Consider the following 22,356-nt stretch of genomic DNA (forward strand, 5'->3'; position numbering starts at 1 on the left):
GATCAAATAGAACTTTTGTAGTTTAGAATGAAAAATCAAAATGAGGTTATATATGCAAAAGCACTTTTTCAGCCAGGTTTGCTTTTATTGTAGAAATTCTTAAGAACTCCGTTTCTTTAAATCTTAGATTCTTAAGTCTTAACAAATGTCCATTTAGAACTCAACAGGGGAAGATGCATTTTACATGATAACTATTATAGGTGACAGCAGAGCACAGAGGATTAGGATACAGTGTAGTCCTGTAACCTGGAGGTAACAAAAGAGAGAGAAGGGATGGCTCCTATTTCACTAACTACCTATACCCAGCATTGACCCCAAAAGGTCACACATCTCAAGTGCAAGCAAAACCTAGGCCTTGCATGAAAAAAATCCCCTGAGCTTTTCATCTTCATTTCAAATACTGATTTATTTTCAAAACAGAAGCTGGAATACCAAATCAACTAAGAGCACCCATCTGATAAAAGGTATGCAAATATGTTTATAAATATTACAGTAACATCTATAATGTTGACAGGTCAGATAAAGGCACCAACCTTCAGCTAAAACTAACTTCTAAATACAGGATGAAGATAGAGTTTTTACACACATGCACTCAATCTATTTTATTTTCAGTTCCACAGATGGTTACAAATTGCATCTATTATTCATAGACTCCCCAACGCCCATCCACCTTCAGGTACAAACCATGCTCCAATATTGAAGGAACCTCCAATATTTGAAATTTAAAAACCAACAGATTATCAGAATTATCAAAGAGTATTCTGGATGTGTTCATTAACAACGGCAAAAAAAAAAACCCAAAAAAAACCCCGCAAACAAAATCCTACATAATAAAAGCCTAATATGTAAATTGTCCCCTAGACCGGGAGTTTGACCCCTCGCTATGATGTGCGCTGACCACCAGAAAGTGGCGCAGGACATGTTGGGTGTCAGCGACTCGGTGCTGGCAGTGGGCAGCAGTGGAGGCACTGCCAGCTCCAATGGGCCCTGACGAGCGTGGGACTGTGGAGGGATGGTAGAGCAGGTAAGTGGGTAGTGCCAGGCCAAGGTGGGTGGGAGTGGAGGCCTTATCAACCCGCCAATCACTCCACAGATGGTGACCAGCAATGGTGGTGGGGGACAAGGCTACTGCCTGGCTCCCAGGTGGGGGCCTGGTCCAGATCTATCACCCTGCAGACAGCAACCAGGCCCTGGGCTGGGACAGGGAAGTCAGGGCGGGGAACTGGGGGTGGGTGGCAGGGACCAAGATCCCACAGCACCTAGCAGGAGGCTGTGACCTCTCACTGGTTACCCAGGGGCAGAGGTGACAGGGGTGGAGGTGTGGTGAGAATGCAGGGTGTCCACCAAGCTGGCTCTCACTGCCCCTGTTACCCTCCCCCGGAACACCAGGGCTCAGGCCTGGGGTAGTCCCCACACTCAGGTGCTAGGTGCCCGCAAGGAGCCCGCCCAGTGCTCATGCATCCTCTTCAGGGTGAGTCAGGCTGCAGCCACCAGGACCGCAGGGGCCGGTGGGGCACCCCGTGGGTTTGCACAGGAGCAGGTCTGCGAGGCTGGCCGGGAGAGAGTGTTCTGCCGGCCTGGTGTGCACTCACCACATCTCTGTGTGGGGATTAGGACGCCATGACTCAGGTGAGGGGGGCTTAGGGGTCCAGGGCCAGAGGTCAGCTGGTACCTGCCCTTCCACACCAGACACTCATGCTTTGATCACGGCCAGGCCTAGAGACTACACCTGTGCACTCATTTCATGCACCGGGCCTCTAGTTTAAAATAACAAAAACCTGGTTAAACATTTGCCAAGCAAGAGTCCATCCCTGTAGCAGCAGCCCAGGGAGATCTCCTGCTTTCCTCCGTGCTCCATCCACCATTCATTTTTGTCTCCTTAATAAATGAGATGTAGAATCCCTGAAAGCAGTGGGGGGGCCCAGGCAGGGAAAGCAGGATGTCTGCACAAAGGTGGCCCTAGGATTGACCTGACAAGTGACTGCCTGGGCAGGCCTCCTGTGGACGGGCCAGCCCTGAGCTACAAGTCCCTGGGAGATGATAGATGGTTTTGCACTGACTTTCTGAAAGGAAGGTGCCTGTGGAGAGAGGTCCCAATTTGCAGTTCTTTTGTGCTTTTGATTCTGTGAGCACTGACCTCTAGCTCCCTCTTGTCTCCTTCTTTCTCTCCTCCCCCACATAATTCTATAATGCCTAGAGAGAATCAGAATAAAAATAAATAATAATTAGGGTCAAAAGACCAGAGGGCCCATCTCTGATCTGTCTTGTGTGGCTGATGAGGCCTTAGGCCCCAGCATATCTGACAAGACATCGATGGGATCGATGAGGCTAAATGAAAACGTGCAGAACATCCATGTTTTACATGCAGCCATTGGGAGAGAGGAGGCCCAGCCAGCAGGGTCTGGAGGAGCATGTAAAGGAGGAACTGGCCTGTGAGGCTCTGGGACAGGAAGCCAGCAGGAGCCGAGGGAAACCCAGGCATGAAATGAGTAGAAGGAACACTCAAACCAGGTAAACACTGAGCACAGGGCTTCTTTGTTTAGGTTGGAGGGGTCTTTTATGTGATTATCAAGAGTGTGTTCATTTTATAAAGTTAGAAAACACGGGAACCCTAAAACACGGTGGGACTTTTGCTGAATGGGTGAACGCATGTAGGCGAGTCCCACATTTAGTGACATGGGATGAGGCCTCACTGCCAGGCTTTATCTGGGCTGTGTATGCACACTCTACACGTTTCGGTAGACACCACACAATAGCAACTCAGGGCCTCACCTGGGCAAACTCAACTGCTGACAGGCAGACATGACTGCCCTGGCTAATGGGTTGGCATGCTCATTCCTACTGGGCTTCAGTCAAGTCATTTAGACACTGTTTAAGGCATAAACCAGGATTTTAAATTTTTTTCCTAGTTCACTGATACAAGATTACTGTATATATTGAACAAGGCTTCAATGCTTCTTTAAATCCAGAGAATGCATAATTTGAATATTTCACTCTGACAATTCAGCCTTTCATCTTCATGAAACCTCGCTCAACGAAATTTCAATAATGCTGTTTTTAATTAGCTACTTCCTGTCCAGTTAATAAAGCTGAAGTACTGAAGTCGCCCACTACTGTCCCAAGTCACCTGTTCAAGACTGATGTTCTTTGTTCCTCCCACCTCCACCTCCACCCCTCTGCCTCAAGCCCACAGAACCAGAGGGATGAAGCAGAGGGTTCATCTGAGTGGCACTGTAATTACGATAATAGCTGATACTTACATGGCAATTACGATGTGCCAGGATCTGTTGTAAGTGCTTTACGTGCATTAACTCATTTAACCTTCACACGACACTATGAGGTAGGGACTATTATTATCCTCATTTTACGTGTCTAGTGGGTCTCTGGAGTGGCTTGCTCAGGGGAACTACACAGGAAAAGGGGAGAGAAGAAATGTCCTTAGTTCAAGGACATTTACTCAGGATTGGAGATTTGAAGAGATTCTGAGCCCAGCTGTGTTTCTCAGTCAGCTTCTCCTGTGGTCCGGCTTCTCCTAACCCAGGCCTAGAACTAAGTTTTAAGGAGCTGAAACGACAGGTAAAGTCTCTCTGGGTCCTATGTGTAAGGAGAGTGCTCAGGGGACTGGTGTCTTGCTCCAGTCTAGGAAACTCGGAGGACAAGAGGTAGTCAGTGTATGACTTTGGAGGAAGAGTAAGACAGAGTCACTGCTTTGGCGGGGCAAAAAATGCTTAAGCATTTTTCATAGACTAGAGGTGGCCAATACAGGAGAGAGAGCTGGACTAGAACTAAGTAAAATCCCACACAAAAAAACTGCCAGGGAGGATGGAGTGTTCTTGAAATAAACTGCCAAAGAGGAGGACTGTGGGCAGGACAGCTGACCAGAGAGAGTCACTGGTCACTGGTAGTCCCTTCGGGGGCCTCTAAAAGCCCACCCAAGCAGGCACGCTCCAGAAAGAGCCTCAAACTTAGTGGCCAGAACATTACAGCTAGGTCCGGGCATTGCTTCTCAGGTTTTGACTTTCCAGGCTGCGTACTCTCCTCCCTCCTAGTCTCCCAAGGTTTGAAGGGTCAGAAACGATATCCCAGGCAGTAAGGGAGAGGTCTACAGGAGAGAAGGTGGATGGATGGTGATCCAGAACTCACCTTCCTATCTCCAACAAAAGTCTGTCTCAGAGATGGCATGCCTTCTCACCAGGGAGCTTTCACTCCGTTAGTTACAGACTCTTTGCAGTGCTATTCTTCCTTCTTTTGACTCATGACCATCATCTTATAGCTCTTTTATTGTGTTTAAAAAAAAAAAAAAAAGTCATCCCTTTAACCAACATCCTCTTTCCTCTGTCCTCTCACTTATCTCCTCTAAAGGAGATGCATATTTAATAAATATACCCCACTTTACTAAGTGCCAATTAAAAAGCTGTAAGTAAAGAATTACAAGAATTCAGAAGGTTGGAGAGGCCACTTTTAACAGGGTTGTTTTGAGAAAATTTTGGAGAAGATGCCAATAGAAATAGGACTAAAACAAGAATAGAATTAAGTTAAAAGCTTGTAGGCAACAAAAATGATTTAGATATGTAAAGCAATAAAAAGGAGAGAGAGAGAGAATGGAGCTTGCCTATCAGTTTGGGCATAAACTTTCATATGAATCTATGCCAAGGACTTCTCATCTTTAGCATGTCTCTAACCTGCACGTGTACTTTATAAAAAGCACAGACCATGTGCCTCTAGAATGTCTCCTAATTACATGCTTCCTTTCTAGCTGGTAACCTCACTCTAGAGACAAATTCACAGATGAGAATTTAGGGGCGAATAAACATTATAATTAATAGCATTCTCTGAAACGGTGTCTTAAGTAAACCTTCTTAATCTCCTCTGTCATTTGATATTTAATATTTATTTAGCACCAAGAGCATGAACTATTCTTTTCCTTTTTTTCCTTCCAAAACAAAGTCACATACTATGCACATGTTAATTTGCAAGGATTATTACTGCATTGTTCTTCTCATTTTTTGTTTATTCCTTTTTCTCAAAGTTGCATGAGGCAAAAAAGCTAGATGGATTAGTGGATTTCTAGTCTTAAAGACAAAAAAATCACTTGGTTAAAATCAGAGAAGATATATTAACAGTTCTAGGGGAGCTATTTAATTTTTAAAAAAATATATTTTATTGATTTTTTTACAGAGAGGAAGAGAGAGGGATAGAGAGCTGGAAACACTGATGAGAGAGAATCAGCTGCCTCCTGCACACCCCCTACTGGGGATGTACCCACAACCAAGGTACATGCACTTGACCAGAATCGAACCCGGGACCCTTCAGTCCACAGGCCGATGCTCTATCCACTGAGCCACACAGGTTTTGGCTAGGGAAGCTATTTCAAAAGTCATCTAAAAACTAAGCTGAATCAAACAAGATTTACTTCAGAAAGATAGTTTATGCTTAAATGTATATGTAAAGATATCTTGGGCTCCATACCAAAGGCTGCTTCAGGTTACCTTTTGGCTACATTTTCATATCCTACTTTAAGTATTTACAACCTAGGACCATGGCCGGCAAACTGAGGCATGAGAGCCACATGTGGCTCTTGGCCCCTTGAGTGTGGCTCTTCCAAATACTACAGCCTGGGGGAGTCTATTTTGAAGAAGTGGCATTAGAAGAAGTTTAACTTTAAAAAATTTGGCTCTCAAAAGAAGTTTCAATTGTTATACTGTTGATATTTGGCTCTGCCGACTAAAGAGTTTGCTGACCACTGACCTAGGACAACTGGGAACTATAGTTTAAAAAATAACAACCCAAAACCAATATTTATAAGGGGAAATGAATGTCCTATTTAAAATGAACTGTAAAAGAATGAACCATAACATGCAAATCTTTAAATATCGTGAATTAGGCAAAAACAAATACTGTGGGCAGAAGGGAAGAAGGGATAGACAAAACAAAACAAAAAAAACTTCTAAACTCAGACAATCCAAATTCATATAACTGCCTTCCTGATGTGATGACGGAAAAAAAAGGACATTTCAAACTCAAAGACTATAGTGTTTTACTATTCTATACAATAAAAGACTAATATGCAAATCAAAAGAAGGGTGGAATGACCAGTTGCTATGACGCACACTGACCACCAGGAGGCAGATGCTCAACACAGGAGCTGCCCCTTGGTGGTCAGTGCACTCCCACAGGGGGAGTGCCGCTCAGCTGGCTCATGGCTGGTGAGCACAGCGGTGGTGACAGGAGCATCTCCTGCCTCTGCTGCAGGCAGGCAGTAAGGAGTAAGGGGCCCCAGACTGTGAAAAGGCACAGGCTGGGCTGAGGGACCCTCCCCCCCTGCCCAGTGCATGAATGTGTGCACTGGGCCTCTAGTTACAGAGCATAAAATTCTTCTCAAACTCTTACATATATGTACATGAGCCTAGAATTAGCCTCTCATGTCCTAGGTTATTAAAATGTGTACATTTAAAAATAAATACATACAATATTTTAAAACAAAAACCTTCAAGAACATATTTAAGCACTGCCATCCAAGGGATTCAGACATCATGTAACATTTAGGATATACAGCATCTGGAAGATTAAACATTCTTGCTTGCTTGTTACTTCCAAGTCTTCATTATACACAGGTTGTTTCTTGGGGGACCAAACCCAGTTTCATTTTCTCCAGTACTATAAAAATTAACAACACAAAGAAAAAAAGGAAAATAATTAGCTTCAATGTTCACACAGAAAGATAAACAATAGTTATAGATTTATAAGATGCTTAGAACGAGATAAACGTGTTCTTTTTAAGGAAAAAAAAAAATACCCTTAGCTCATTCTAGTCCTTTAAAAAAACAGTCTTCTGTAGCATGGTTCAGTGGTTGGGGGCCGACCTATGAACCAGGAGGTCATGGTTCTATTCTTGGTCAGGGCACATGTGGGCTCAATCCCCCATGGGGAAAGGGGGGTTGTGCAGGAGGCAGCCAATAAATGATTCTCTCTCATCATTGATGCTTCTCTCTCTCTCTTTCCCTTCAACTCCGAAATTATAGAAAAGGAAAAATAAAGAAATGATTAAAGACCCAAATAAACTTTGATGACACAGTGGATACTGGGTGAGGGGGAAGTCCAAGCAGACAGGCTTTGAGCTTGGAAAATTAGAAGTCAGGAAGGAGTTCACAAGCAGAGGCATGTGAGGGTGGAGAGGAAAGAGGCCTACTTTTTCTGTTTGCTAACCATATTCTTAATCATCATTATGAAATCCATAATTAAAACGGGTTTTAAATCTGAGGCTTATCAGCATCAGCTAGTACGGAGAGGTCTCCCCTCATCAGACATTTGTATGAAAAATGTTGCTAACATCTTCGGGTACACCTTTTCAGTGTGTGGTATGCATTGCTTTTCTCAGCCTCGAAATCCTTTCCTAAGACTTCACCATTCACCAAAACTTAACAAGTGTTAAGTCTCAGCTACCACGGCTTCCACTAAACCCAAAATCATTTGCAAGAAGGGCTTATAATCATCACTGACCACAAGGGACAAAAACACCATGTTGACATTCCACTACAGAATGAAAGAAAATCTAAGTGGGATGCTTGAGAGTTAACTGTACATGAAACATGTTCACATCAGATTATCGGTGAGATATCCAAAAAGGCTTGACCCCCCAAAACATCCCAGAAGAGACAGGAGCTGGCATGAGGAGTGTGGCTCCATGAGGAATCGGGGCAGCAGGCGGAGAAGCGGGAGAAGCACACTTTCCTCGGGGCACGGACCTGGGCAAACTTGTGAATCTGCTCCACCACCGCAGCAAACAGGGCGTGGACGCTCTCATCAATCAGACTCTGCATGTAATGCACCGCCTCCTCGTCCGACAGGTCCAGGCGGAATTTATCCTGCACCTGCAAGGCACAGTCTGTTAGTGTTCTGAAAACAAAGAGAACCGGGCGTATTTCCAAGATACTTAAACGGATATAGACAATACAATGCAGCATGAGCTATTTCTACACCAAAGAAATAATTTGTGACTTATAAGGAATTCTGAAAACTGTTCATTTGAGGGTGGAAGTTTACTGTTTTTGCTATATGCTCTTTAAAAAGATCTTTTAATTGATTGATTGGTTTTTAGAAAGAGAGGAAGAAAGGACCAGTTATGTCAGAACTCAGGGCTCTTGGTGCCAATTACTATTTTCCACCACCAGAGAAATTCCATCACTGACACTGCTAGTGCCCTTTAGAAAGTTTATAATTCAAGTTAAAAAAGCTATACTATCTTTCTTTGAAGCTGAATACTGATAATCATAGTGATATTTAAGATCATCTTGTGTTATTTTTGGGTAAATAAAGTACTTTACATACACACCCCTCCTTCTTCATGAATAAAGAGTCAGATATTGATTAGAATAAAAATCTTCAAATCTATTATCCTTCCTTTTATCTCTTGCTGAAACTCATAGTAAGAGCTTGGAATAACTGTTCATCTACGGGCTTTCCTGTGTTCTCTTTGCAGGCTGAGAGAAAAAGCAGGTCTCTGCCCTCCTGATACAGTAGAAACCCCTGTGACCATGGGTATGAGTGGGAAGGACAAACAATGGTTGATTTCTCCTAAATGCTATTGGAATATTTTGCTTCTGAGCCTAGCATGCTTAGCCTGGGAGTCCCAGGAACCAGGTATCCTATTAGGATATTAAAGAAGAGCGAAACTATTTAGGACAGAGAGTAAGGGCTGCAGTAGAAAGCTTTCTCTCCAAATACAGTGACCTATTCTTGTGACTGTGGGTATGAACTGGGAGGGGGCAGAGCTGAGAGGCTGCTGTATTATGGAATACGCAGAAAATTATCCATAAGGTCTATGTCTTAAAATTTATTACTTAAGATTGTAGGGGCCGAGAAAACAGGGGAGATGGGTTGTTAAATCTTTCATATATGAAAAGTAGACTGCGATGTGCGAGGATGTATAGAAATTACCTTTTTCACAGTTTTGTCTGGTTCAAGAGCAATATCTGGAATGTTTGCATCCACCATCAAGGAAAATAAGTTCAAAATTAGATTAGAATACCTAAGGGTGATTGGGAAAAAATAGCAATTCGTTAGAATTTTGCAGTTCTGCTCATATAAAAAACACTCCTAGAAACAGTGGTACCTGGATCTCTATAACAATCACTGCTGCCACAGCCGAGTAAGACTAGCAGCCTTACCAGAGAAGGCGAAGGAAGAAAAAAAGGCAAGTAAGTGGAAACGGGAAAAGGAACTTTCTAAAGTAGATGTTTGAACAGCTCTATTTTTCTTGGTCTATGAAATGAGTTTAGCAAAATTCTCTCCGCTGAGCACACCCGCTTACCTTCGCAGGTGGAGGAAAGCCGTGTAGCACTGCTTCCGGAACTCCTGGTACTGCTCGCTCTGCGTGCCCCCCATGCCTTCCACCATCTCTTTATTCAGCTTCATTGGAGGAGGGAGAGGCTTCGGATCCCGACCCAAGATATAGCCAAAGTCTATGTGGAAGAGTTTGCCTAGGTGGTGATAAGAAACACATTTGTTTCCAAAATTATCTTAAGGTACCAGGAAGTGGATTATGTCATACATTCAGTAAAGTGGTTTCTCTTCATAAAGACTATCACTATCAGTTCATGACAAAGTCTATTGCATTGATGACTCTCGAATCCCAGGCTTGGGAGTAGCCTTCGGAGCATATCTTAGTTCATTAAACTCACATTCATCCAGCTAAAATTATGCTTAAAATCACCCCGCAGTAATATTAAAAATTTAATTCCTACTTTTAGATCTCCATAATCCAGTTAGCAAAGCCTGAACAACTTCTTTAAGATGTTAATATAAATAGTATCTTGTAGCAAGTTTCTCATGCTAACGTTTAAGCGAGCTACCCTTCATACAGCAGAAGACCGTTTATTTTAAGTATTTCTAGGGCGAATCCACAATCCCCTGCCAAAAAAAACCTTATATTTCACATTATACTGTTAGCTGAAACATTTCCAGATAATCTGTGTCACTCATTACCTGCAGACTAAGAAACCATGCACAGTGTTCATATCGGCCAAGAGCTTAATACAGCTGTACTGCCCACGGAGACAAGCCTGGGGCAGCCATCTGAACTCACAGACCGGGTATGTAATAGGATCATTCACTGGAGAGCAGTGGTCGCCAACCTTTCGGACCTCACAGACTACCAGTAGTCCACTGCTTTAGAGCATGCTTCACCACAGAATTCATAAACATGCTGTGATTTACAAGTTGTATAAGGCAGGGATGCTACTATTTCTTTTCCAATATTTCAGCGTGGTGTATATTAACATTATTTATTTACTTATCTTTCTTCTCCACATTAGACTGTTAAAGAACCATTAAGAGTATCATAATAAAAAATTTGTTTCCTTTATTTTTGTTATAGTTTTAAAACCTGAGATAATGGAGATTCAATGTGGCTATTTTGCATTTATTTAACCAAAGTCAGCTCAATTTTACATTTACAGCTTAGACAACTTTCAATAATATTGTTGATGTGAGAAATTTTGTTCTAGAAATCTGAAAGTTCTTATAATGGGTTGTTTTGTTTTAAAATTTCTTATCTTCGTTTCCATGAAGGTTCTATATAATAAAAGCCTAATATGCAAATTGACCAAACAACAGAATGACTGGTCACTATGACACACACTGACCACAGGAGCTGCCCTCTGGCGGTCAGTGTGCTCCCACAGGGGGAGTGGTGCTCAGCCAGAAGCTGGACTCACGGTTGGTGAGTGCAGGGATGGTGGCAGGAGCCTCTCTCACCTCTGCTGCAGGCAGACATCCTCCTGAGCGGTCCTGGATTGTGAGAGGGAGCAGGCCAGACTGAGGGACCCCCCTCCCAATGCACAAATGTCATGCACCGTGCCTCTAGTGTATAATAAATGTGTCTGTTCCATGTATCCATGCCTCTGTTTTTATTTTGTGACAGCATGGATAGATCTGGAGATTATGATGTTATATGAAATAAGCCAGTCAGAGAACGACAAATACCATATGACCTCACCTACAAATTGAACCTGAAGAACAAAATAAAAACAGAGGCATCTCCTGATCTCTTAAGATTCAAGGGACGAGGCTATCTTTGAATTGTCTAGAATTTGGTGAAAGTCCATGATCAACTTCTGTTAAGGATTTTACTACCTTCAACTAAATACAGAGAAAGGGAAAAGGTGGGTTTCTAGTCGTTCATACGGAAAATAATACAATGATTAATAAATCATAATACAATAAACTCTATTTCATATAACCACAACTGCAAACCTACTTTTGCCCCGCCTACTCTGTATATAGCCTCTGTCCAACTAAGCAAACACTTCATTTTGTGCTTTATTCTCATTCTGGAGTTACTATCTATTTTCTGCTTTGTTAGACAAACACCATTCTACCCTTATTTGTACAGGTATAGCTAAAATTTCCTTGGTTTATTTAATTATGAAAGTGATGCTTTGTTTTGTTATGAGTATAATTCTTAATGGTACTCAGCACTTGAGCAGATAACCTATCTGACCAGCTTTGATTCAAAACTGGCACCCTTAATGAATCACGACATCCCAGTATCAAAAGCTGTCAGCCATCATACATGGTTTATTTAATGTGCTCTCTGCTTTTAATAGGAAACCCAGTCCCACTTTTCTTCATTTCATTACAGGCATTATTGGAATTCCAATGTCAACTATGCCTCGCTGCTTTCAAATGAAGGGTGTATTTCTATTCTTCTTCCAAGAAAACTCTCAAGGAACAGGATTACTGCTTAATTATAAGGCATAAAAGATTCAGTATCTAACAATGAAACCATTATTATGCTTTGCAAGTTCACAGAGTCATGTATTTTGAAAAGAAGCTATTAATGCTTCAAGAAAATGTACCTCTTAAATAGCAAAGGGAATGAATGGCTCTTTTAAAGTTTATACCTGTAAAGGAAACTTGTAAGGATTTTAAAAATACACTTCATAAAATTAAAAGTTTAATTAGGAAATTCAGGAAGATTACTCAAAGCTATTACCTTAAATAGTCAGGAGGTAAAGTGTACATAAAACAAACTGAATGTTGACTGTAATTATCTCCTATATACAAGGGGTAAGAGGAGTTAATTAAATTTTCCTGTTATCTGCATAAGTGACAAGAACTTATTTCTAAAAGTATAGTTCAAGACATTTGCAGATCTTGGATTAAAGAGAATGGATACTACTGAAATTAATAATATTTAATAGAGTTTTTAAATTTCCATTTTGTCTAATTAAAAAAACACACAGCAACCATTAATATTTTCTTTATGATAAGATTTCAGTAAACATTAGACTTCTTAAGACTAAATATTCAAGAAACACTCAAAAGATCAGATTTTAAATAGTGTCTAAAAAGAAAAATATTCACATGAAGATAATTCCTTCTCATTTAAATAACTAAAGTCTAAAACAGAATTTATGGCAAAAAAGTGAAGGTCTTATGGGCCTGGCTCTGTTTTGTATTGAGGAAAACCAATCAAATTGGTAGGTAATAGTATGTTCAGAGTTTACAATGAAAGTTTAGACAGGAAACAGATTTTCCTGGAAACCCTAGAAATGGATAAAAATGACATTAAAAAAACACCCACAAAACCCTAGTTCATCTATTCATTCTAAAAGCACTTACCGGGTGCTTACTAAATACATAAAAGTTTTTATAGCCCTTTCTCTTATTTCCCAGAAAATAAACAAGCATATTGAGAAAATAAGTCTGTAGTTTTAGGTTTTGCAACATACTTAATCTACCAAACCAACTAACTTAAATACAAACAGCTGAGGAGGCACCACTATTTGAATAGTAACTATGTTCTTTCCATATCAGAAGATTCTGAATATCATAAACTGAATTATGTCTTGAGGAGAAAAAACAAGACAAATGAATATAGTATATTTTTTAAATATCAAGCTTTACCTTAAAACACAGAAAGGATAGCATTAAGTCAGTGAGCAAACTGACTGTTCTCTTCTATAATTTTCTATGCTACTAAAATAAAGAGAATTTAGAAGTCGGTAACTTTAAAATGTTTGAAATTTAGAGTGGTAAAAAGGAATTTTTGAAGGAAGTTAATTATTTCCTTATCTCTAAAACTAGAGGCCTGATGCATGAAATTCGTGCAAGGGGCTTGGCCCTAGTAGGCGCAGCCGCAGCGGCTGTCCAGGCGGTTGTTCCACTGTTCTGCTGTCTGGCCCTCCAGTCTAATTAGCATATTATGCTTTTATTATTATAGATTATGATTCCAAATATCAGCTATATAAGTAAAAGAATGGAAAGCATTCTTTCCTGATGGTAAAGCAAACAAAACCATAAAAGCTAGCCAACCTTAAGAATTATATGTATCTAATTCAACCCTCACAACTCTACCAGGAGAGTGTTCTATTATTTACACATTCAGAAGAAAAGTCCAAGTCACAGCTATGTTAGGTAACTTCCCCTTAGCCACAAAATGGTACAAAGGCAATTTAAACTCAAATAATCCGACTTTGAGCCTGACATATTAACTAATGCAATGTAAGACTAACCCTAAGAATTAAAAAACAAAATGAATCAATTTCACATAAAATTAAAGAATAATAAATAAGATCAGGATAGGAAATATGTTTTTAAAAATTACAATTAGGTTGACAATAACTATTTTTCTTTACGTTGAGCTTTCTGACAGAGGCTCAAAGGGTATTACATTGAAGTGTCAAGGCAGACAAAAAAGCCACTATTCCTCAGTCTAGAAATGTGTAAATCCAGATTAGAAGGGCCACCTTTGGAACTTAACAACTAACTTCTCTGGTACTACTCACTTAGCTCCTTGTTTTCATTTGTTAATGTTTTTCAGTTATTTACATATTAATTCTATATGCTAATTCTATTATAAAGTTTGTATACTATAAACAATGAACAGGTTTTTCAACTATAGTGGTCCTTTTTCATCCCTTCAGATTCTCAAATATAAAAATAAGCCTTTCTTCAGAGTTGGAATAAATCCAAATCATGTTTCATTTGAGTCCTGTCACAAATGATTACTCTGAATAAACTTAAAGCTTCCTCAAAGGATATCAACTTAAAAAAATCCACTTGCTTTTTCCCATATCACACTTAAATTTTAACATCTGTTGTTCAAATAATGCTATATTAATGCATTAATAAGTGAAACACAACTCACTCCCAAATTTGCTTCAATATAACAAGGTTATAGTTGAGCACATGGCAAGACACTGACAAAGGAACTGACAGTGCTTTACTTTTATGGTGGATACACAGCGCCCTCTGCTGCACAAGATGAAGAAATGTCAACCAAGCTATGATAAGTTGGTAAGTCCCAAAGTTATCTGAAACCAAATGAAAAGCATGGGGTTTCTTGGAAATCAGTAACTGAGACTATATTTCACTTTTTTTTTTTTTTTCCAAAATTACCATTGTAAAGATTTTTAAATTCTCTATATACAGTGATGTATCTTCCTCCACACAATCCTAAACTTCTCAGGCTAACCCTTTCTGTCATCTAGATTTACAGAATAGAACAATGTATTAGGATCAAGTCTCCAAAAGACCCCACTAAAATAACATCTGGGTATCTCCTTTCTCTCTACAACTCTCACATCAAAGAACTGAATGTAGATGCATCAGTGGAACTCTGATAATAATTTCAAATCAAAGCTGACTTACTGTACTTAAACTTGCCCAAAGTGACAAAAGAGAAAAGAAGACAAAAGGTGTTGTTTTTTTTAAATGGGAGAAATCTTACTTTTCTTTAAAAAAATGATCCACTAACAACAAGAGTCTGTACAGTTACACAAGAAAATCTAAAGCTCTTAATGGTTAATATCCTATAGTCTGTATTGAAAGTATAATGGACCCAAATATCCAATGGAAGCTGCTTTAGGATATTTAAGGCATCATTTTAACTACAGGCACAGAAATGTATTTCCTGCAATAAACAACATTTAAAATGCACTCTGAATAAACAATGGTTGTCTAAACTATACAAAGTCTATTTACAACATTTATGTAATTAATATAACTTGAAACTGCTTTGAAATATATGGATTGTTAGTAAAAGATAACTAACGACAAATATTTTAAAATAAGTCATTATAATTTTTAAAAGTTGAAGAATGTATTATACTCCCACTTGCCTTAACAGAACTAGACTTTCCTTATATAACCTAATTTCATTCAAGTTAAAACTGAAAGTTTAAATTATCTATCCTAGCAAGGAAGATTTCTGATGCCAATTGTACGATACATATATGGATAAAATAATTTTAAGGCAGTTAAGAAAAAAAAAAATCACTCAAAAAAAAAAATGCTGTTTTTAAAAAAGACAATGTGCCTTCCACTTAGCACATTTTAAGGAAAGTTTTGTATTTAAAGGCAAATTTGAAGCACCCTCTAGTGGAAAACTGGTAACAAAAAGTTCAAGCTCTGTTTCTGAAATTTGTAATTCAATTGCCATAAAACAAGTAACTATAACCTGGGCCAAAAAAAGTAGATTAGGCAGACTCCTCTTTCCAAATGACTCCCACCCCCAAAGAGAGCAACTCTTAAAGATTCTAAAGTGATTCCTATAAAGGATGGAGTTTGCCCTAGATGGCCTTCAAAGTTACTATAGGCAGGGGTGGGACCCTCAGCCCTCGGCCCATATAAAGCCCGTGAACTCATTCGGTCTGGCCCTGCCAAGGCATTAGGGATGAGTTAACTAAATGTTTGAACGGATATATATATTTATCAGGCTAATTTTTAAGTTGATAATTTTTTATGGCCAGTGAATGATGTTATAAATAGCCAAATGGCTCTTGGCAGAAAAAAAGGTTCCCCACCCTTGATTTAAAGGAACTTTTAAGACAATGATTTACCTTCACTTATGTATATTATTTTGCTTCTACTAAGGTAAAAAGATTCCAAGGCAAAAAATAAAACAAAACACACAAAACACTGCACATAAAATGTCTATCTGCTAATAGCCATTATACGTTACCTGTTTTTGTTAGCAAAAGGTTATCCAAGTGCCTGTCTCCAACTCCAAGTATATATGTAATCACACAATATCCAGCTGCAGGAACAGTTAAAAACCAAACAAACTGTGAGTAACACATGCAAACCAGGTTATATGGAGCGCTGAATATAAAAGCAATGTGTGCTACTTTACTTTCAAATTGCTTACTACTGTTTTTGACTTCTCACCTAAATTCTCAAATTAAATTTATAAACTTTGACTCAATGAAGTTTATTATTTGAAACTCAAAAAAAAAATCACTATTTGCAACAGAAAAAAAACATCGTGTAGAATACTGTTAAATTATAAAAGACACTTGTTTCAAAAGTGAAACCAGGTTTCAGGTCTACCATTTCTCTTTTATTGGACCTGCATTAAAGATGATGGTGAAAAAAAAGTGTCTACAGAAATGCACATAATGAAGTCAATCATCCCAAATTGTGCGGTCTACAAGGTAACAAAGTAAATGCAGGGTTAAAAAAACAAAAACAAAAACAAACAAACAAAAAAAACACTTTGCAGAAACAATTCTGAAATGCCAGCCAATAGAAAATAAATGAATTTATTTAAGCCCATGGTCAGCAAACTGTGGCTCGCAAGCCACATGTGGCTCTTTGACCCCTTAAGTGTGGCTCTTCCACAAAATACCACTGCCTAGGTGAATCTATTTTGAAGTGGCGTTAGAACAAGTTTAAGTTTTAAAAATTTGGCTCTCAAAAGAAATTTCACTCATACTGCTGATATTTGACTCTGTTGACTATGAGTTTGCTGACCACTGATTTAAGTAGTAAAGACATTTATGAAATTCACAATAGGATTTACTAAATACTTCATTATTACTATTAATCAAAACCACTAATCACTTTTTATCAACGTTTTATATATTTTAGTCTTCTTATGGAGCATTTTTATGCCTCCCCCAAATCCACATGTTGGAATCATAATGCCAAAGTGGTGGTATTAGAAGGTGGGGCCTTTGGTAATGGAGGTGGAGCCCTCATGAATGGGATTAGTATTCTTTAAAAGAGACACCACAGACTCCCTAGCCCCATCCACATGACACAAGAAGTCTTCAACCCAAAGAAGACCCTCAGCTGACCATGCCAGTCCCCATGCTTGGAATTCCAGCCTCCACAACTGGTTAATACTATTATAATAGCCCAAAGGGACTGAGACACCGTAACACATTCTAAATGTGCATAAATATGGAAACCACAGAGTAGCCTACTTCCCTTCATTCTAACATATCAATGTCAAACTTACCACAGCTTTTAACATACGTGTCCATTACCTCAGCACTGATCCCATAGGGCCCATTGTCACTTGGTGCGTGTTTTCTAAAAAAGTTCTGAAAAGACAGTATTTACATGTTAACCAATTCAATATAATTCTTAAACACATTAGGAATTTCAAAACTGTAAATACAGTAGGTCCTTGGGTTACACGAGAGATCTGTTCCTATGGTGACATAACACGATTTTCGCCATAAGTCAGAACCCACCTACATAAGCACATATATCACTCACATGGAGCACATACACAGCAGTAATGAAGTGAAATAGTAAAAAAAAATTAAAAGAAAGATGACAATTCCTGACCTTTACTTATGGTAAATAAATGATAAAAAACATAAAACACATATGTACATAGGTCGAAATGATGGAACTTTTCTTTTTATATATAAATAAATGGGAGATGGCGATGTAACCAAAAAATGACATACGTCCAGTCCAACGTAACCCGAGGACTGCCTGTAATTACCATAGGTATCTGATCCAAAATTTAGTCTGCAATTATAAAATGTGGATTTTAGGAAGCATATTCCCCAGGAGTAAGTCTATTGCTATGCTTACAAACTGTTAAGACAAAACAAACAAAAAACATACATAAATACTTAAAGGAAAGACAATAAATTACTCCTATATCTCTATCTTTAACATATCACTTGTTTCATCTTTCTTCTAAAAGTAAATATGAGGGCTGTGGGTTTTTTTTTATTTTAAATATCATACATTCTCCTGAAAATGAACATGAGTTGTTTTAATTACAGTAAACCCTTGGAATCCAGGGGTTCCACATCCATAGATTTAACCAGCCACAGACCAAAAATATTGGGGTGGAAAACTGTTACCTGAGGCTTGAAGGGTATGTTAGGTGGTTCCCAGACCTCTGATAGTTTGATTTGTTAGATGGAGTCACAGACTCAACATATAGTTGTAACACAAATAAGATTTATTATAGCAATAAGCACCCTCTGCCTAGCAACTATCAAAATTTTAAAAGGAAAGCAGATTGATTACTATAAATAATATTATTTATACAGCATAGGCACAGCAAACCACCCTTATTAGTTATGGAACAGAAGGAACACACTGAAAGTCAAATTTCCTGATACAAGCCAACGGCTGCCTGAGCAACCAATCAGGCCTTCTACTAGTAAAGACAGTAAGCCTTGGCCTGCACAAAGGGTTTAGTCACTCAGTGTTCATAGCAAAAAAGCTGCAGAGCCAAACTTTAACCCTAGGCAGTTTGATGTTCTGACCCCGAGCTTTTAGCCACTGCACATAAATGTACACCAAACATAAGAACAGAGTAACCACTTGCTCTGCCAAGAAATGAGAGTAATGCTTCCCAGAAAATCTAAACTCCATACTGAATTAGGGACACTCTGAACTGAAAAAGACAAAAGCACACTGTAGCAAAAGAAAAAACACACTCTATCAAGCCCCCATTGCATTATCTTTCATCTCAGGGATATCCATTATTCTGTGAGAATATCATTCATTTTTCTTACATAGGGAAAAAGAAAAACGATATTTAAAAGTTAACAAAAATAAACCATTAAGATATAATAAGAACGAATCATATATTTAAAATGTAAAATATTCCCAAAGACATACATGGCTTAGTCCTAGAATCTACTTGCCTTTTCCTAGATTAAAGGAGGCAGAAATGTTGAAAGAGGACAGGGGCCTGAGAAAATAATTGTGCAAAACGTACACGAGCAAGAGTATCACTATAGCACTAACCAAAAATTCGAGATAATCAAACTGTTCATCAATGGTTAAATTACAATATTTCCACACTTTGAAATGTAGCCATAAAATTAAGGCATTTTTAATGTATTCACCAATTAATTACTGCTCTCCTATTATGTCCTAATTATATCTCATATTTGGGCACCTATACTAGTATGTCCTAATATATAAGAATTTCCAACTGTTAGTATTGTTTACTTGTGAGGAAATGAAAAATACATGCAGGAAAAAGGGTGATAAAAGGAGACTTTCATTTTTAACTTACATACTTTTATACAGCTTGAAATTTTATAACAAGAATATATTCATGAATTCTATAAATATTTAAATAAGCACCATACCTGAATGCTTCCTTCTGTATCAAGAACTTCAGCAACAGGAACTGATTGGATAAACTGCATGAAGCCTACACAAAAATAAATGCATAGCTCTGAGCTAAGTTATTGATTAAGCAATAAAAACAAAGGTTCTGCTAAAAATAACCTTCATTTGCAAATGTATACACTACATATCTGAATAACTCTAAAAGGCCTGCAAAAACTATTTAGATCCATTCTGGCGGTTATCTCAAAGGATAAGGTAACTTTTAAAAAATTAAGCTAATTTAATCTGTATGTTTCTCTAGGCCAATTTCTATAATTGTACATAAGGAACATAAAAATATAAGAGACCAAACTTCTTAAGTCTGGCATAAAAATTTCTTCTTCCTGTATTCTATATTTTTTAAAATATATCGATCAAAAACTTTCCATTCGACATTTAAAATCACTTTAAGAATCTGAAATTGTGTAATATCATTCACCTCACCTTAAAACTATATTATGGTCATTAACTTTTTTATTTAATACTCCATTTTCTGCCTTTTAATGGAAATGATAGAAGAAATGTAAAAATTTTCTTTTAAACTACCAAAAAGAAGAGGGAGGAGATAATATACAGGAGAACAAGGAGAAAAATCTGGGAACAGCAGGAATATAAATAACAAATATATTAAAAAAATCAAAGTTGAATGAAGGAAAGAATTTCAGGATCATAAACAATCATGATATGGTTTTGGTAAGCCTCATATCAGCTATTTGCATGCAAATTAAGAGATTGGATACTATTTTAGAATATGAAATGTCTCATTACTATATCATAAGCACAAAATAGTTTTCATTAATTCACTTAAGATTTTTTATTGTTTCTTTACTATGTAGCAAGAACTTTGCCAGGTAAAACATAGAGCCTTGAGCATGCCTTCATAGACAAGCTTCAAACTTACAAGTTTGTAAGTTTTGTTGGGATAAATACTACAGATGAAAGAATACTATGCAAGAGAATAGTGTACAAGCATGTCAAACTCACATCCACTGGGCCGTATGCCTCTTTTAAATAACATGAGTTTGACATTCTTGGGTAGGAGACCTAAATTACAATAGAGAACAGAAGGCATCTGACAATTTGAGCCACATCTTGAAGGATAACGAGTTAACAGGTAAAGCTGTGGAGGAAGGAATGTTAAAGATAATGAACACAGCCTATGTGAAAGCCTGAAGGCTGACAGACAGACTACAGTGTGTGGAGAAAATGGAAGGCGACCACTGTGGCGAGAACCCCAGAAGCAGGGGTGGGTGACGGAGGACAGGGTTCCGGAGCGGGTGCAGGGGGAATGTCGCTCTGCGGAACTAAGCTGCGGCTTTTTGCCTTCATCCCAAGAGCAAATGAAAGCTAATAAATCAATGTTAAGCAAGATAGTCAAAGACCATATCTGCATTTTTAATAAGACCATTCTGAGAGGAAAATGAGAAGAATTATCAAAAAGATTTGGAAGTGGCTTGGGAAGGGCAGGAAACTGGAGTGAGAACTTGTTTCTCTAGGTACCTAAAGGTGTGCAACCCGAAGAGTAACAAGACTATGGAATTCACAACAGGCATTCCGAGGGAATCTCACTCCAGCTTCCAGAGGATATTCAATGTCAAGAAGCTATGGATGCTATCAATCTATATAGAAAAATTAGGTAATCAGTGGCTTTTATTAGCAGAGCACAGTACAAAGCAACCCTGGTCGTAGTAACTCTGAAATGATGATTCAGGACACAGATTGCCATGTAATGCAATTGAATGCAAAGAAATACACTACAAAGGTTTTAATTTTTCTTCCAAATATGATGTTTAATGATTGGAAAGGAAGAAGGGCAAGGAGAGAGGGAGGCAGGCCATATGGGCAGAGCCTGGATCCATGACCATACTATTGTATTACGAAGCCCAGCAGATAAAGATGCTGCACAGGCCATGATGGGTCCCGTGGCACAACTGGAGAAGACAGATACCAGCAGCTGGCTGTTTTTAACTATCCAAGTGGTGGCTGGCCAAAAGGAAGCTGGTCTTCAGTGCTGCAAATGAGCTCCAGTTCTAGCATTTTTAATACCTTTCAGTTAAAAAAGGAAAAGTATACTCATTGACATTGAAATAGACAATCACAGTGTAAACTAAACTTACCATGTTTTGTACTGGTGGCTAATACTTTATAGGGTGTTAACTTCAAATCAAGATTTTCTTTCCGCAGCAGCTGTTGGTCAAAAGGTAAAATACATGAACTAAATGTAAAGATTGTTATGAAACAGTTTTACAGGTAAGTATTACAGCAGTTTAATAAATAAGAGTCAGGAAATGAATCTAAACTAAGGTTTAACTAAATTCATTAGTTAATTTAACTTTCATCATTAAAATAAATTTATTAAGCACTTACTGCATGGTGTGCCAAATTTTTATCTTAATCTAAATCACTTTCAGTTTTCAATGAACAGTAGACTTCCTCCTACTAATTTATGCAGGTTATTTTTCTGCTCATAAAATATTTTAGACTCAGAAAAAAAGAAATAAAAGCAAATATGTTTCTTTAAAATTCTGGGATAGGGATGGGATTTGAAAGTGATCTAGTTGACTAAGAGAAAGAAAATTACTACATCTAACGTTGAACCAATTTAGTTGGGAAAAACTTTTTTATAGAAACACATGCAATTTCATTTTATCCCCATCACAAGAGCTATTCTGTAGTGCACAAAACAGCTGAATTTGTTCAAGGTCAAGTGGAGGCTGCTGAGCTTTCTGTGTTGTACTTGAAACGTTACAAATATGTCCTGTGTCCATATACTAAATATGTACTAAACCGGTTTTCTGAAATGAAATAATGTTCCCCACCAACATAAGGCTCTGTTCACCTTGTCCATGAGTGAAATGATTTGAAGAATAAGTTGATCTTGGCGTAAGTCATCCCCGTGCTTGAATATAACTGGGTATTTGCCTCCATCTTCTGTCTTAAAGAACAACTGTGCAGGCATAAGGGCACTCT

General features: G+C 38.4%; 1 protein-coding gene across 1 annotated transcript in view; it reads right to left on the reverse strand.

Annotated features, from left to right (window-relative positions):
- Positions 1–379: 379 nt before the first annotated feature.
- The window catches only part of PIK3C3 (phosphatidylinositol 3-kinase catalytic subunit type 3), a 69,082-nt gene continuing 47,105 nt past the window's right edge, over positions 380–22,356 (reverse strand). Inside the window, exons 17-25 of the mRNA XM_084888390.1 lie at positions 22,226–22,354; positions 21,504–21,573; positions 19,365–19,429; positions 17,249–17,333; positions 15,968–16,042; positions 9,311–9,479; positions 8,938–9,028; positions 7,746–7,871; positions 380–6,657 (exon numbers count right to left, since the gene is read on the reverse strand). Of these exons, the coding sequence (XP_084744516.1) occupies positions 6,643–6,657; positions 7,746–7,871; positions 8,938–9,028; positions 9,311–9,479; positions 15,968–16,042; positions 17,249–17,333; positions 19,365–19,429; positions 21,504–21,573; positions 22,226–22,354 (825 nt within the window). The 3' untranslated portion in view covers positions 380–6,642. The remainder of the gene's footprint in view (positions 6,658–7,745; positions 7,872–8,937; positions 9,029–9,310; positions 9,480–15,967; positions 16,043–17,248; positions 17,334–19,364; positions 19,430–21,503; positions 21,574–22,225; positions 22,355–22,356) is intronic.

This window comes from Pipistrellus hanaki (genome assembly GCF_964339955.1).
Source record: "Pipistrellus hanaki genome assembly, chromosome: 6".
Taxonomy (NCBI): domain Eukaryota; kingdom Metazoa; phylum Chordata; class Mammalia; order Chiroptera; family Vespertilionidae; genus Pipistrellus; species Pipistrellus hanaki.